The sequence below is a fragment of the Sander lucioperca genome, chromosome 15 (genome assembly GCF_008315115.2).
Source record: "Sander lucioperca isolate FBNREF2018 chromosome 15, SLUC_FBN_1.2, whole genome shotgun sequence".
Classification (NCBI taxonomy): Eukaryota; Metazoa; Chordata; class Actinopteri; order Perciformes; family Percidae; genus Sander; species Sander lucioperca.
In genome coordinates this window covers 4414048-4431547 of record NC_050187.1, presented here as the reverse complement: position 1 = coordinate 4431547, position 17500 = coordinate 4414048, and the positions used below count along the sequence as shown (strand labels likewise).

Genomic DNA, 17500 nt, shown 5'->3' with positions numbered 1-17500 from the left:
CGGCCTGCGGAGAAGGAGAGCCAGAACTACTTTCTGTTTGAGCGAGGAGGCACGAGGAGAGATCAGATATAAGAGACTTGGGGAAACAAACATGGAGTCGTTCCTTTTCTCCTCCTTCTTCTTCTCCTCCTTCTTCCTCCTCCTCTCTGTGCCGAGCGCGAGTTTGACGCTTTCTGTGAAAGCCAAACGAGACGATTGAGTGGCGGCAAGGAGGCCGACGCTCGCCGTGAATGAACACAGATTCCTCCTCCACTTCTGCCTGTTTCAAAACGCTTACAAAATGCCAGTTTGTCGTCGTTGTTGTTGTTGTCGTCTCTTCAGGACTGAGTTCTCCTGCCATATTGAAATATATCTCCACTCTAAGAAACACTAGAGTTAATTATAAATAAAGAAAAGGTACTATTATAATATGTGAATTTTAACGTGTAAATACGTGTTATCGTTGGATGCCGTGCCGACTCTCAACCAACCAGAACACTCTGCTGCAGTGATGACGTCACGCCGACTCCTGGAGACGGGGTCGCTATGGAGACGTCTGCCGTCCTGTCTGTCTGTCTGTCTGTCTCTTTGTCTGTCTGTCTGTCCCTCTGTCTCTGTCTGTCTCTTTGTTTCTCTGTCTGTCTGTCTCTTTGTCTGTCTGTCTCTCTGTCTGTCTGTCTCTGTCTGTCTGTCCCTCTGTCTCTGTCTGTCTGTCTCTCTGTCTGTCTGTCTGTCTGTCTCTGTCTGTCTGTCTGTCTGTCCCTCTGTCTCTGTCTGTCTGTCTCTTTGTTTCTCTGTCTGTCTCTTTGTCTCTCTGTCTGTCTGTCTGGTGATTGGTCAGTTAAAAGCTGTTCTGGTAGCCCAGAAGAATCTGATTGGTTGAGTTAAATCTCAGCAGGTGGAGCCAGAAGCCAATCCTGAACAAGAACTGCAGAACTATCAAAGTAAATTGGGTTAAAACGAGTATTTGTGCCACTCGACACTGAAGTCTCGGGCGTCAAAACTTTCTAAACGTTAATTGTTTAAAAGAAGGAAGTGACTCCTCAATTACTGTAGATTAACTTTTGGCTCCTCCCACTAAGGTCCAACTCGTCCAATCAGATTAGTTCCTGACTTTAACATTCATTTATTTCAGCCATGAAATCAGGAAATTACTTCAGTTGCATTATGAAAACAAAATGGGTTTTTTGGGAAACTGGTTCAGAATGTGTTTAGCGTAGCTTAGCACAAAGACTGGAAGCAAGGGGAAACTGTTAGCCTAGCTTAGCATCAGAGAAGAACATCGCTGAATATTGAGGGCCTGAGCCATTTATTATTCACGCTATTATTTTGGGAGGTTTAAGATGCTCAAAAACTTAGGAAAATTGGTACGCATATGTAACCTGTGGAGACGTACGGAAAGGGGGGTCCCTAAACTCAACAGGAAGTCCCCCGTTTTTAATTTAATGTGCTATTTGAGGACATTTTTGTGGCCATTTCCTTCCCACTGGCAGTTGAAATCAGCTCAGGATGAGAAGTTGTTAAAAGCGTGAGATTTCGTCCAATGGGAGTGGCTTATTGAACAGGTGTAGAAGCAGAAAAGGAACTATTTGACATTTTAGCAGAAGCTAGTTAGCACTGGAGCTATTTGGAGCTAGGCTAGCAGTTTCCCCCTGTTTCCAGTCTTTGTGCTAAGCTACGCTAAACACACGCTGGACCTAAACAGAGATTTACCGAAAATGTTGAACTGTTCCTTTAAACTGTTTTCATGTCTCTCCTCAGCAGCAGGACGATGTGTGTGTGTGTGTGTGTCTGTGTGTGTGTGTCTGTGTGTTTGTCTGTGTGTGTCTGTGTGTGTGTGTGTGTGTGTGTGTGTCTGTGTGTTTGTCTCTGTGTGTGTGTCTCTGTGTGTGTGTGTGTGTCTCTGTGTGTGTGTGTGTGTCTCTGTGTGTGTGTGTGTGTGTGTCTGTGTGTGTGTGTCTCTGTGTGTGTGAGTGTGTCTCTGTGTGTGTGTGTGTGTGTGTGTGTGTGTGTGTCTCTGTGTGTGTGTCTCTGTGTGTGTGAGTGTGTGTCTCTGTGTGTGTGTGTGTGTGTGTGTGTGTGTGTTGTTCATACAGTCGATATTTAAGAGCAGTAGTAACTTTAGTGTTTTTCTCTGTATAAATATGTGAGAAGACTCCCCGTATAGGAATAATCTCTAATATGTAAATCTTTAATGTTTTGTTGTCGGTGCCTTATGAGTTTACCAAGGAAATGAAAAACTCTGTAAACAGTCTGTCCAATGTAACGATTTTTAAGTAAATAACCTTATTTTAGTACACAACCTGTCAGTGTCTCCTCTGCTTCTTTAGTGTGTGTGTGTGTGTGTGTGTGTGTGTGTTTTACTATATTTGTGGGGTCCAAAAACCAGGAGTCCAGTATACTTGTGGGGTCCCGACAGCTTTGTGGGCCCAAAATGCTGGACCTCACAAGGTTAAAGGTCTGTTTGAGGGTTAAGACTTGGTTTTAGGATTAGGGTTAGAATTAGGTTATGGTTAGGGTGAGGGTAAGGGTTAAGGTTAGGCATTTATGCCGCGTTCTATTTACCTCGGAACTCGGTTTTTACGAGGTCAAAGTGGTAAACACGCCTCCTGACTTCGGATTTACGAGCTCGGAACTCGTACAACCTCGCAGTCCAACGTGGCTGCCCCCTGTATCAACAGTTGTGAACAGCTGCAGTAACATAAAGTTATTAGCACTTCTGTCTTATTTGTGTCACTAAATCAGTCGTTCACACAGGCATGGTCAACTTCTATCTGTGGACATGTTGTTACGCTGTTTGCGTGCACAAAAAACGGCGTAATGCGTTGTTATCAACTGGTATTGCTAACAATGGCTAACCGGGCTAGAGCTAATGACAACAATGAAGATCTGACTTTTAAATAGAACGCATTCAACTCGGGTATGACGTCATTCCCAGCTCCGGCTTCCGAGTTTCAAGGTAAATAGAAAACACAGTATTTAGTTGTGATGGTTAAGGTTAGAGTAAGGGGTTAGGGAATGCGTTATGTCAATGACGGGTCCCCACAAAGATAGTGAAACAGACCTGTGTGTGTGTGTGTGTGTGTGTGTGTGGACGTCTGTAAAAATGTTTTAACGCAATTTTTACTTTGTGATAGAAAGGCAAAAATTGTAAAGAAATTGAAACAAAAAAGTTATCTGATGTTAAAATATTTTTGGAGTTATTTTTTTAAGTTTTTGTCGCTATTTTGAGGGGGTTTTTTTGGGCAATATTTTCAACGTTTTTATCGCCATTTTTTGATGTTTTTTTCAGGGTTTTTTTTTTTTTTTTTTTTAGCTTTTTTCAACGTTTTTGTGGCCTTTTTTTTAACTTTGTTTTGACTTTTTAAGAAGATTGTTTGACAGAGAAAAGAAAAAAAAACAGTAAAAAGTTAAAATATTAAAGATTAAAGTTCTGAGATACGAAGACTTTTATTAAGTCGATATAATAACGGAGATGTAATATTTCAGCTCGTGTTTTCGTTGATTCGTCGTCTCGTCTCCAGATTCAAACGTTTAGGGGAAACTGAAAACCTTTTTACGAAGTTTGTTGTTTTTTCTGAGTTTTCTTTCCCCGACGTTGAACCCAAAGTTACGTCTTCAGTTTCAAAGATGAGAAATGATGACGAGTTATTTCTGTCGCACCTAAAAACTAAACATAACTCCAAATAAAACCAAACTGATCCGACTAAAGTCTCCGACATAAAAAAAAACGTAGTTTTATTTAAAAAGGTAGGTCTAACAATTCCTAGCCTAGAAATCTAGACCACCGTAGCAGCAGCAAATGTCATTAACAGCCAGAGTCCGTCTAGCAACTCTGTTGGCTTGCTAGCTGGAAAAAACAAATTCTAGCCGGGCCAATCACATCGTGTATAGAGTCGGTGGGCGGGGCTTATGGCTGCTGCTGCTGCTGCTGGCGAACAGCGGTCTTTGGAATCAGCTCGGAGTTTAAAGTTAAATCTATCAACTAGCGTTGCTCTGATTGGTTGTAGAGCTATCCTATTGCGTGCAGAGGGAATTTGAAAGACAACCGTTTATCCCGCCCCTCAGATTGAGCCCAGCCAATGGGGAGTTCCCAGACCAAACATCTGGATGTAGGGCTGGCTAGTCAGGCTTACAAAAATCCTAGCCTCGTGAGACCGTCTTGATATCGCGAGCTCCAGTTTTCCACTCGCAGATCAGTCTGGCATCTTGAGACTAGAGAAAATTTGGAGCCGTTCGCCAAACGACCGACCAATCAGCGTTGGTTTTGAGGCAGGTTTAGGTGTGACGCAACCAGAAGCGACTGGCGGCTTCCACAGATGAGATGAGCGTAGCTATCGCTCAATTTTTATCTGAATTAGAAAGTATTCCTTCATTGAAAGAAGAGCAAAAAACGGCACTTGGAGGCTTTTCTCGGAGGAAAAGATGTTTTTGCTCTTCTCCCGACTGGTTTCAGCAAGAGTTTGATATATCGTTGATCTGATTGGTTGATTTGGCCCGTCTATCACCAACATAGGTGGTGATAGACAGATGGTTTATCCAATCAGCTAACCAGGATTTTCGCCCCTTCCCAAAAGTTCTCCAACGGAAAGTTCCCAGATGGATATACCGAGGAATCCATCTGGAGTCAGGTTAACAAAAATCTGCCTTTAAAACAAAAAAAGTAAATGTAGCAAATTTGAAGATAACGTGAAACTGAAAATGATCAGATGTTCAAAATCTGCCAAAAAAGAAAAATAATTCTAATTTTATATATTCCTGGTCAAAATGTTCACATCAATTTGACACGAAAGTCATATTTTTCTGCTTAAAATTAATATATTTGATGCATCTCTGGTGTATATATTCATTCAATAAAATAATTTGTATCTATTGTGAATTTAAACTAGACATTTAATCGATCAGGCAGATGCAACATGATGAAATGTTGTTGTTCTGCAGTTTTTTTATCCCATGCTGCCGTCTTTGAACGCAGCATCAGCGCCACCTGCTGGACACTAAGGGTGTTTTCACACATCTTAAATGTACCCTTAAGGCAGGGGTCTTAAACGGTTTTTTAACAGTTTTTTTTCCGATCGCTATGATAATTTTTTCAGTACTTTTAACAACTTTCCTAAACTCTGAACGCTACAACACACAACTGGCAAAACAGTTAATTTCATGCTCAAAATCACACATTGAAAACTAAACTCTAACACTAATTTTAAAATACAATAATTCGCACAAACACAACGTACTATGTCTATGCTGGTCATGTACGGCCTAAGGTCGCTAAGGTCTAGTGACGATGCTATAAAGACCGTTGCCGTGGTTACGTCCCTCCCTTACCCCTCCTGCCAGTCCCTATGGCCACTTGGCCAGTGGGAATGCAAACGGGAAAAAAGATTTTGGGGGAGAGTAGTTATTAGAACAATATCAAACACACTAACATCACATGGAATTACAGAAACTGCATTATTTTATGTGTCAGATCTGCCCTTAAATAATAATAATAATAATAGACAATAGTATATTGTATTGATCATGGATTGTGTTTTGCACTGCAGTTTCTCTTGAAGTCTTTCTACATGTTTGTTTTGTTGGGTTTAGTAAATGCATGATGTTTCTTTTGCTGCAGAAATTTAATACAAAAACGAGTGACCCATCTCAGAGTAGCTTTATAGGATCTACAGTTTACTGGATGAAAAACAGAAGACGGACAGAATTGTCCTGGTACTCGTCTTCCTCTCACTTGTGCAGCAATTTTTCTTACTTTCTTTGTGTTCATCTGTATTGTTCCTTTTCCACACAAAATCAGCCCAAATAGGTCCTCTTTTACTGTATGTACTACTATAGTACAGTAACATAGTCCTCTTTTACTGTATGTACTACTATAGTACAGTAACATAGTCCTCTTTTACTGTATGTACTACTATAGTACTGTAACATAGTCCTTTTACTGTATGTACTACTATAGTACAGTAACATAGTCCTCTTTTACTGTATGTACTACTATAGTACTGTAACATAGTCCTCTTTTACTGTATGTACTACTATAGTACTGTAACATAGTCCTTTTACTGTATGTACTACTATAGTACTGTAACATAGTCCTTTTACTGTATGTACTACTATAGTACAGTAACATAGTCCTCTTTTACTGTATGTACTACTATAGTACAGTAACATAGTCCTTTTACTGTATGTACTACTATAGTACTGTAACATAGTCCTCTTTTACTGTATGTACTACTATAGTACAGTAACATAGTCCTTTTACTGTATGTACTACTATAGTACTGTAACATAGTCCTCTTTTACTGTATGTACTACTATAGTACAGTAACATAGTCCTCTTTTACTGTATGTACTACTATAGTACTGTAACATAGTCCTCTTTTACTGTATGTACTACTATAGTACTGTAACATTGTCCTCTTTTACTGTATGTACTACTATAGTAGGGTAACAGTCCTCTTTTACTGTATGTACTACTATAGTACTGTAACATTGTCCTCTTTTACTGTATGTACTACTATAGTACTGTAACATTGTCCTCTTTTACTGTATGTACTACTATAGTACAGTAACATTGTCCTCTTTTACTGTATGTACTACTATAGTACTGTAACATTGTCATCTTTTACTGTATGTACTACTATAGTACAGTAACATAGTCCTCTTACTGTATGTACTACTATAGTACAGTAACAGTCCTCTTTTACTGTATGTACTACTATAGTACAGTAACATAGTCCTCTTTTACTGTATGTACAACTATAGTACAGTAACATAGTCCTCTTTTACTGTATGTACTACTACAGACGGATGTTGTGCTAACTGTGTTAAGAGTTTAGGAAAGTTGTTAAAAGTATTGAAAAAATTGTCATAGCGATCGGAAAAAAACTGTAAGCCAAGGACCCCTTAAATGAGAGTAACTCCGGATTTCTACAGGATGCGGTACATCTGCGGACCGACCCCGCTGCGTGTCGGCTGCGTGCTCCGCCGTCCGTCAACACCCACCAGGTCTGGATTTGTTGCGTCACGGCTGCGGCCATGACTGACAGCTGTAGTCACGACGACCCACGAGATCTCACGAATTCACGTAGAACAGAACCACAAAACCACCAGCAGTTAGTTTCCATCCAGAGGAGTAGAGGGGAAACTACTCTGAGCTGTGTTTTCAAGGTGTAGTGCAGGGAGATATGATCCGCCGTGAGCACGCTGGATTTTACTTTGAAAATTAACCAGATTTTTATTTAGTTTCTGTGCTCGACTTCCTGTCCTGCACTATCTGCCGTGTGCTGAATTGCTGCGGAGCTCTCCGGCGTCCGGCAACAATAGAAGCTCTGGTATCTGCTCCGGAGGGCTGGGACCGCCGGAGCTGGGACGGAGTCGGGACGCAGACGTTCTGCAGTCAGTGGAAATACACACACTGACTTTAATGGAAACCTAATGACTCCGGAGACGTTCTGGAGCAGATCCGCATCCAGTGGAAAATTACTGTTGCACTAGTCTGGACATCTTGCCATGCCAACGTTGCAATAAAGGTTTCCTAAATGCCATGTAGCCTATATCAATTTGCTGTCAGCTTACTACTACTACTACTACTAATTGATTGCGCGGTTAGCGTAGATTTGGACTTTTATAGCCTATGTTTTATTCCACTTTGTTTAAACGGCGAAGTGGAGAGGCCTCGTTCACCGGTTTGGAGCTGGCTGGTGAACGTGACGCTCGCTTGGATTTCATAAGGGAATTTAAATTCATAATTTGTAATTCGAATGTCAAACGCCACCTATGCCTACTACATACGGTATAAAATGATTGATATTAAACTAGGCCTACAGTCATGTAAAGCGGCCTAACGCCTTTATACGTACTTTATGTATAGAATACTAAGCTATTAAAACATGTTTTGCCATGATTATATAATCTTTTAATGTTAACAGATATAGTTAATCTTTAGGATGACCTGTATCTGTGGATGCTCTTAGTGACTACTTTACCTATAGGCCAGTAAACCTATCATCAGTGGGGATTTATATTTGCTAATATGCTTGATTCATGTTAAGGTATTTTTAATTTTTCAACCCTCTGAAGATCTTAACCCTCATGTTTTCCTCCCGTCGACCATGCACCTGTTGTCCTCTGTTTGGCCAGTTTATAAAGCATCAAGTATAAATTATCACCCAATTCTGTTTTACATCTTCTTAGCCAACTTCTTTCCAACCTATTACCACTAGTTTACACTTGTGTTTTTAATAAATGGTCAAAAAAAACGCATTTATGTAAAATTATACCTAATTTCTGAGTTAAAAAAAGCTGAAATTATGAATTATTTTTGACTAACAGTTGAGATCAACGGGAACATATGTTGATGGTTATCACAGACTGGTATAAGTCAAAGTTTAGTCAGGATACTGTTTAGAAACCATTTCAATTTTTTTAATGACAGCCAGTAATCCCACTAGTTTGACCCGGTCTGTTTGGACTATTAATAAAGCATAAAGTATAAATTATCACCCAATTCTGTTTTACACCTTCTCAACAACTTCATTCCAACTCATTACCACTAATTTTACAGTTATTTTTGGAATTTATGGTGAATAAACTTAATTTACGCGTGGGCACGTGCGTGCATGTACATTTGTGTCCGTGTTCATCTGCTGAAAAGTACAGTAGTGTGATCATTTGCAAGTCTCAGCTACTGTGTGTGTGCACGCAAGCATGTGCGCGTGTTCATCTGCTGAAAATCACAATGATCCATTGCCCAATTTCAGTACGTTGTGTGTGCGAATGCGTGCGCACACACGTGTACATGTGCATGTTTGTTGTCCGTGTGTGTATGTGTGTGTGCATTTCCATGTGCTGGAAAGCACAATAATGTGATCCATTACATGGAGGTAGTTCTCAGCTGCTGTTTGTATGAATGTGTGTGTTTGTGGGGGGTGTACGTGTGTGTGTGTGTGTGTGTGTGTGTGTTTGTGTCTCCGCATGTGCATTCATGTACGTGTGTCCCATTGCACCACCAGGTCAAAATTGAACCGGGAAGACCACAAATGCTATGAAATTAAAAATTCAATGAAAGTAGTGATCATTAACATTGTGAAGAACGTCAATGGGAACCACCCATGTTATTTTTGGTTAATTTGGTTGAAAGAAACCCATATTTGTGATAAAGAAAGTTTGAAAACAGGTCAAATTTGACCCGAAGACGACACAAGAGTTAAGGTGTTTGAGATCAAACCAGACGATGTGAGAGATCATTTGGTGCTTTAGATCAAGAGTTAACTTTCTGTTCTGAAATCCCCTCCAATCTCTTAAAAACAGACTAACTTATGTTGTACGAATGGTTTCGGTGTTTGAAATGATCTTAAAGTCTTTAGTTATGATTGAAATAGTAAATAAAGGCGCTGGAGCATCTTTGGTTGTCTGAGCGTTTAAAGCCCCCCCCCCCCCCCCCGACAGACAGTTGAAGTAACAGAGTCTGGTGAGTTGTGTCAAAACATTTCGTCTTTATTTCAACGTGTGTCTCCGTCTACTTGTCCTCAGGCTTGTTGAAGCAGTAGGTCAGGCAGCACTTCCCGCAGTAGTGGCGGTCAAAGTGGCTCGCCATGAAGACGCCGGCACCGCACTCATCAGCAGGACACTCGCGCCTCAGCCGGTGGATTTTACCGTTCTCATCCACCTGGGGGGGGGGGGAGGGGGGAGACAGAGAGAGAGCGAGAGAGACAGAGAGAGAGACAGAGAGAGCGAGAGACAGAGAGAGCGAGAGACAAGAGAGAGACAGAGACGAGAGAGACGGAGAGCGAGAGACAAGAGAGACAGAGACAAGAGAGAGACAGAAAGCGAGAGACAGAGAGAGCGAGAGACAGAGAGAGAGAGCGAGAGACAGAGAGAGAGAGCGAGAGACAGAGAGAGAGCGAGAGACAGAGAGAGAGCGAGAGACAGCGAGAGACAGAGAGAGAGAGCGAGAGACAGAGAGAGAGCGAGAGACAGAGAGAGAGCGAGAGACAGAGAGAGAGCGAGAGACAGAGAGAGAGCGAGAGACAGAGAGAGAGAGCGAGAGACAGAGAGAGACAGAGAGAGAGAGAGAGAGAGAGAGAGAGAGAGAGACAGAGAGAGAGAGAGAGAGAGAGAGAGAGAGACAGAGAGAGAGAGAGAGAGAGAGACAGAGAGAGAGCGAGAGACAGAGAGAGAGCGAGAGACAGCGAGAGACAGAGAGAGAGAGCGAGAGACAGAGAGAGAGAGCGAGAGACAGAGAGAGAGCGAGAGACCGAGAGAGAGCGAGAGACAGAGAGAGAGAGCGAGAGACAGAGAGAGACAGAGAGAGACAGAGAGAGAGATTATTCAAGACTTGAGTTCAGAAACAGTAAAATGTATTTATATTAACTGAACTATCAAAGTGAGACTAAAGACTAAATATTGTACATGTCTTCAAACTGCTCATTTACTGAGGAAGATTAATCTCTTAATTGGGATTTTAAATTGTGGGGTTAAGTTGTTGATTTGAGCTGAAGTGATGTGATGACTAGTTCTCTCCAGACTTCCAAACGGAGCCTGAAGTGAGCCGAGCGTTAGAACGACGGTGTAGACAGTCTGTACCTTGTAGTATTTGAGAGCCTGTACCTTGTAGTATTTGAGAGTGTGTACCTTGTAGTATTTGAGCACAGCGAGCTTGACCTTCTTCCTCTTGTGCTTGTTCTTCTTGGGGGTGGTGTAGGACTTCTTCTTCCTCTTCTTAGCCCCCCCGCGCAGCCTCAGCACCAAGTGCAGCGTGGACTCCTGCGCACACACACACACCTCGTTAGTCCTTCCAGAAACATGCAGAGTTTTGTGATTGTTGGTCAAAAATCCTTGATTATGCGGCACGTTTTCTTAAAAAATGTGATGGAATATGCGGGATATTTATGCAATTTTCTGCGATGAAATTGCGGGAACTTGCAAAAACTGCGGTTTCATCGTGGCTTCATCGCGGGGTTTGCAGTTTTTCGATGACGTTCACGTCGCGTAATTACGTCACTTCATAACGTTCCCATGGCAACAGGGGAAAACGGCTGCTCTTGTGTGAAGTAAACGCAACATTTTTCAACTTTCTGCTAAGATATATGTGACTTTTGCAACGAAAATGCGGGGATTATGAAATCATGCAAGCCCCGCATATTTTGCGCGGAAATCAGCAATTTATGCAGCGAAAGTGGGGCGTATTTGAAAAAAAATGCGGCCCCCCCGCATAAATATGCAGACTTTGGCTGATTATGCGTTGAATTATGGGATCACAATCACATTTTTCTAGAGTACGTCAAATGCATTATCATACAAGTTCTCAGACAAATTACAAAAAGGGCTTTACGGCACATGTGTCAAACCCCCGGCCCCTCGCAGATTTAGATCCAGCAAATCAATTTAGGTTCCCAATAAACTTCGGCTCACATAGTTTGTCGCTTTCTCCAACATTCGTGGCCCTTTATGTTGAATGTTTGATGCCTTTCTATGATGACCGAGGAGTAGGGCTGCAACTAACGATTATTTTCATAGGCGATTAATCTGTTGATTTTTTTTTTTCCTCCATTGATCGGTTAGTAGTTTGGTCTCTAAAATGTGGATCAGAGTTTCCTAAAAGTCCAAGATGACGTCCTCAAATGTCTCCTTCTGTCCACAACTCAAAGATCTTCAGTTTACTGTCTCAGAGGAGAGAAGACACTAGAAGATAGTCACATTAACAAACTGGAATCAAAGAATTTTTACTTTTGTCTTTAAAAATTACTCAAACCAACTAATCGATTATCAAAATAGTTGGCGATTAATGTAAGAGTTGACAACTAATCAATTAATCGTTGCAGCTCTACTGGAGGAGCTTTGTGACTTTTTTGGGGGCTTTGAGGCCCAAAACTGTAAGTAAGAAGACTTTAAAATACAGTTCAGATATGTGACTTCTCTAGACGTCTGGCTCATAGTCAACAACTTTATACAAACACAATTAGGATTACATAATTACTCCGTTATTGTGGTAGAAGTCTGCTTGGAAAACTCTTCACAAGTTACACAACTTGGTGAAAAAAGTAACTTAACAAAGTGAGAATGTGAAGAACAGAAACAGACATGAAATAACTAAAAATAATTTAACTAAACAGCGAAGGGAACTGTTAATCTCCCCCCGTATCCACATTACATCGCGATCGTACTTTCAACACTGATAAATAGAGAATCTCCCGGCAACCAGCGATTATTCTGATTCAGAGTTACGCTGCGATGATCAAACTATTATCAATGCATCAGTGTAATGTTGAGTCTCTTTTGACATCATTTTGGACCGTTATCTCCATATCTGTGTCTGAAACGTTGGAAAAGCTAGAGCAGATAGTTCTCACTCAAAAAAAACTTGCGGACTCAACTTAAAATCAAACTCCAGTCATTAGATCAGTTATTTAGTTCCAGTCATTCATCTTACACCTTATGAAAGCCTGGCATTATTTGTTGCATTTCTATAAATGATTTAGGTTTTTCTAAGTGTAACTACTTCTAAAAACACACGTGTGTGATTAGCCATAATTAAAATACATTAAATATCACTTACTGACTTTATCTACTCACATACTACACACACTGTAGGTTGTACATTAGTTTCTACACTTGTATATACGTGCGTGTACATTTTCATTCCTCAGTATATATTTTTGTCTCAGTAGTTCTGGCATTGTGTAGCTTTGCTATTTTATTTATTAGTTCTAGTATATTTCTTGTATGTTATGTGTGTCCTTGTAACTTGACAAAGTGAGAGAGAGACAGAGGGAGGAGAGAGAGACAGAAAGAGAGACAGACAGAGGGAGGGAGGGAGAGAGACACACAGAGAGGGAGACAGAGAGAGAGAGAGAGACAGAGAGAGAGACAGAGGGAGAGAGAGACAGAGAGGGAGAGAGACAGAGAGGGAGAGAGACAGAGAGGGAGAGAGACAGAGAGGGAGAGAGACAGAGAGGGAGAGAGAGAGAGGGAGAGAGAGACACAGAGAGAGACAGAGAGACACAGAGAGAGACAGAGAGAGACACAGAGAGAGAGAGAGAGGGAGAGAGACAGAGAGAGACACAGAGAGAGAGAGAGGGAGAGAGACAGAGAGAGAGAAAGACAGAGAGAGAGAGACAGAGACACAGAGAGAGAGAGAGACAGAGACAGAGAGAGAGACAGAGACAGAGAGAGAGACAGAGAGACACAGAGAGAGAGAGAGAGACAGAGAGAGACAGAGAGAGACAGAGAGAGACAGAGAGAGACAGAGAGAGAGAGAGAGAGAGACAGAGAGAGAGAGAGAGAGACAGAGAGAGAGACAGAGAGACACAGAGAGAGACAGAGAGAGACAGAGAGAGACAGAGAGAGACAGAGAGAGACAGAGAGAGAGACAGAGAGACAGAGAGAGAGAGACAGAGAGAGAGAATCATGTACTAGTTCTAGTATATTTCATGTGTTCTTGCTGCTGTAACCAGAGTCATGTCTATCTTTCTCTTTCCTGCATCGAGCCACATTCTTTCAAGAGAGACTGGCAATGCATCAAAGAATCAACGTATCTGTTCCTGACAGACTGTGGTTACGGGCTGTAAGCTGGGCGAGGACGTCTCCGTCCTGGGCTGCTCACCTTCTGGATGTTGTAGTCGGACAGCGTGCGTCCGTCCTCCAGCTGCTTCCCAGCGAAGATCAACCTCTGCTGATCAGGAGGGATTCCTGCACAGACAAACACACATTTACAGCTTGCTAACTGAATCCCTTTGCAGGTGAAGTTAGATCTGTGTTGGCTGCCTCTTGCTGTGGATGTATATTATATTAGGAGGTGAACTCAGCTTCCCCTTGCTGCCATAGCGACCGTAGTAGACGGTATAATTTGTGCAACAGACTGTTACACCGTGATACAGCCCTCAACATAGAACGCCCGACATCTAAGTAGGGAACAGGTGAGTGATTAAGCCGATGTACTGGGACTTAATGTTAAGGTGTTAATGTAATGTGAGAGGGTGAGAGTGTGTGAGGGTGTGTCTCTGTATATGTGTGAGTGAGAGGGTGTGTGTCTGTGTCTCATGTGTCTGTGTGTAAGAGAGTGAGTGTGTGTATGTCTCTGTATAGGTGTGTGTCTCATGTGTGTGCGAGAGTGTCTCTGTGAGGGTGTGTGTGTCTGTGTGTGTGAGAGAGTGAGTGTGTCTGTATAGATGTCTGTGTGAGGGTGTGTGCAAGTAAGAGGGTGTGTGTGTGTCTTTGTATGTGCATCTGTGTCTCATGTGTCTGTGTGTGAGAGTGTGTCTCTAAAGTGGGGAACGAGTGAGTGATGAAGCCGATGTTTTGGGACTTCATGTTTTCCTGACATACTAACTAGTCTGGGAGTTTTGAAGACAGCTACAGTCTGCAGCTGGCAGGAGTGTCTCATTCATTTAACTTTAGAATAAAAAGATTAGGAGATGTATATTATAATAATAATAATCCATGTTTCCTGCTTTCATGTCCATCCTGTGTCTACTTTCCCTGACTGTGAAGCATTTTGTGCTGCATCTCTTGTATGAAAAGATACTAAACAAAGAGGGTTGTTGGTTCAAGTCCCCATATGGACGAAGAGTATGGTGGTGGACTGGTAGCAGTTGGGGGTTCGGTGCCCAGGAGGTGACCTGGCACCTCTCCAGCTACCACCACACTCTTGAGCAAGGCACCGAACCCCCAACTGCTCAGGGCGCCTGTCCATGAGCAGCTCCCTCACTCTGACATCTCTCCATTAGTGCATGTAGAGGTACTGAGCATGTGTGTAATTCAGGCCTGTGTGTAATAACAGAGTGAAAACATTGGAATTTCCCCTTGCAGGATTATTAAAGTATACATTATTATTATTATTAGACTGATTAATGGACTAATGTTTCAGCTGAACTGGTTCAGAGTTTAATATGTAACTCACTTTCTATAAACCCTTCAAAATCTGAATTTTTAAGGAAACTAAAGTTGTAATGTAGTGGAGTATAAATACTAATTTCTTCAAGAAGTTGCATTCAAGCACTTCAGTCTTAAAAGCTTAATGTGGCTTAAGGCGAGACACTACAGGTGAATAGGGTAACATTTTTAACTTAGTAGTTGATTACTCACATGAATAGGAGAAAATATATTGCAAGTTTTCTGTAATTTTATGTTTAAATATGCTAATCAGGCTACATCTAATTAAATATGCACTATTTGCATATATTTTGACGCGACGAATCTGACCAGTGGGAAAGTTGTTTTTGCCTGCCGTGTCTCGCCTTAAGGTCGGAAAACAATCAAATTTCTCACGGCCATATCTTGTCATGAACACGTACGCCTGTCAAAAAAACTAAACCGAAATCCAACGATCATAGAAGTTCTCACGTTAATGTTTCCTTCTCCATTGGCGCCTATGGCGAGGAAAAGGCTTAATGTGGTTTAATGTACCTAAACAATGATCAATGATCACCAAATTTGTCTCTCATATTGCTCCTCATAAGCACTGAAAACTGTCAAAAAAATCTAACCCAAATTCCAATTATTATGCACGTTATCTGACATTTACATTAGGCTCTAATGAAGCAGAAACGCTTACGGTCAGATAACGTCCATAATAATTGGACTTTGGGTTAGATTTTTTTTGACAGTTTTCAGTGCTTATGAGGAGCAATATTAGAGAGGAATTTGGTGATCATTGATCATTGTTTAGGTACATTAAACCACATTAAGCCTTTTCCTCACCATAGGCACCAATGGAGAAAACTTTAACGTGAGATAACTTCTATAATCGTTGGATTTCGGTTTAGTTTTTTTGACAGGCTTACATGTCCATTACAAGATATGGTCGTGAGAAATTTGGTGATGATTGATCGTTGTTTAGGTACATTAAAACATGTTAAACTTTTTCACGATAAGCGTTTTAGAGTGTCCCCTTTAAAGAACTTAAGGACATTTCCCCTCTGGGTTCCTGTATACTATATAGGATACTACAGCAGTGAGTTTTCTGCCACCAAACAGCAGCAACAGTGACACAAGAAACCAACCCACAGTTTTAGTAACTCACCCTCTTTGTCCTGGATCTTGGCCTTGACATTTTCAATAGTATCTGAAGGCTCAACCTGCAAGAAACAGTAAAGAGAAGACCGGTCAGCCATGACACCTTCTTCCTGTCAAAGCTACCATTACATGTCGGGCAAGAAGACTCAAAAGCGCCAGTAATCCGTTACATTAATGCGTCATTTTTTAATTTTGGAAGAAGCACTTTGTGGGGGGCAGTTTGTCTGATTTAAACCCGTTGCTTTCCGCCACACGTGTTTACGGTGTTCTGCGTTACTGCTAGCTTAGCCACTTTAGCTTCAATTATAAGCTACAAACGTACATAGCATCCACTCCACCGGAGTCTAAACACGCCAAAGGATCTTAGCAGTTGATCTGAGTAGTAATGGGGTTCATTAGATGTTGTTTATCCGCTTAATTTGACAGTAAAAATCAGTGAAAGTCGGAATAACTGCAGCCGCTGAACGCCGCATATCCTACGCCACAGCCCGGCTCACTCACCTCGAGGGTTATGGTCTTCCCCGTGAGGGTTTTGACGAAAATCTGCATCCTGCCGTTCAACCCACCTACACGGGAAAACACATAAGACTTTAAACTTGCTGTTCGTGCTGAAATAGGGTCGTTTAAATCGTAATTTTGTGACAATAATTGAGTTTAGACGCAGAGCACGATCTTACCACAGGTTCACTCTAATGGCGGATCATGAGAAGAGGGCTTTCGGCAGCGAGCGACGGGGTTTTCTGCCCGCGTTTGCACGGGGTGGGTAGCCCGTTAAAAGTGCCTGATCAAAAGAAAAAAGAAATTACAACTTATATTACACTTTATATGTCAAACGTAACGATATAATACCGTTAGAGTCAAATAGATATTTTAGCACTTGATTTAGTGTTTTAAAAGAAAGAAAGTGACCCAACTGAAAAACGATCGAAAAAATAATAATAACAGGGACACTTTAGCGGTAACTATAGCAGCAAGTAACTATAGCAACGCGGCCGAGAATAAAGTTAGCGGTTGAAAACATTCGTAGACACTTGATTTTGTCGTTTGTTTAACGTCTTTTTGTCAACCGCTAAGTGATTTAACTCGATACTAGTCTACTTTAGGGTAGGCGAAATCGTTTGTAAAAACTCCATTTCCCAGGACGCATCACTTTCGCTGTAAACCCAACGGACGAAGAGCAAGAAATAAAAAAATAAAAAAAACGTAGAAAAACGGAAATTTAGCTTAGATTTAAAACATGAAAGAGAAGACACTTGGTTTTGTGTTGATTTTAACGTCTTTTTGTCAAACGTCTCAGTATTTAAATCGGTGTTAGTCTTACTTTAAAGTTTAATGTGTGGAAAGCGACTGAACTTAAAAAAACACCATTTCCCAGGAACACTTTCGCGGTAACCGTAGCAACATGGAATTAGAGCAAGAAGAAAGTTAGCTAGCGGTTGAAAACATTCGTACTTTGTTTAACGTCTTTTTGTCAACCGTTAAGTTATTTAAGTCGGTATTAGTCTAC

General features: G+C 41.4%; 2 protein-coding genes across 3 annotated transcripts in view; one reads left to right on the top strand and one right to left on the bottom strand.

The window, feature by feature from the left end:
* Positions 1-9453: 9453 nt before the first annotated feature.
* rps27a (ribosomal protein S27a) lies at positions 9454-16792 on the bottom strand. Its single transcript, XM_031308412.2, has 6 exons — positions 16671-16792; positions 16495-16559; positions 16001-16055; positions 13583-13668; positions 10612-10743; positions 9454-9646 (listed from the first exon to the last, which is right to left on the bottom strand). Exons 2-6 carry the CDS (start codon positions 16540-16542, stop codon positions 9497-9499), a joined length of 471 nt encoding a protein of 156 aa, XP_031164272.1. The 5' UTR covers positions 16543-16559; positions 16671-16792; the 3' UTR covers positions 9454-9496.
* Positions 16793-16903: 111 nt separating this feature from the next.
* LOC116056236 (clathrin heavy chain linker domain-containing protein 1) overlaps positions 16904-17500 on the top strand; it is a 71200-nt gene continuing 70603 nt past the window's right edge. For both annotated transcript variants that reach the window (XM_035992019.1, XM_031308391.2), the window contains exon 1: positions 16904-17500. This exon is cut by the window's right edge and continues 297 nt beyond it. The gene's annotated coding sequence lies outside the window, so the exon portion shown is untranslated.

What these genes read in the sequence shown, in the direction of transcription:
- rps27a (XM_031308412.2), bottom strand. Translation starts at nt 16,542, where the DNA reads ATGCAGATTTTCGTCAAAACCCTCACGGGGAAGACCATAACCCTCGAG. An exon ending in CAAGATCCAGGACAAAGAGG is followed by an intron (nt 13,669 to 16,000) that starts GTGAGTTACTAA and finishes TTGTCTGTGCAG; the next exon opens with GAATCCCTCCTGATCAGCAG. An exon ending in CTGTGCTCAAATACTACAAG is followed by an intron (nt 9,647 to 10,611) that starts GTACACACTCTC and finishes CCCCCCCCCCAG; the next exon opens with GTGGATGAGAACGGTAAAAT.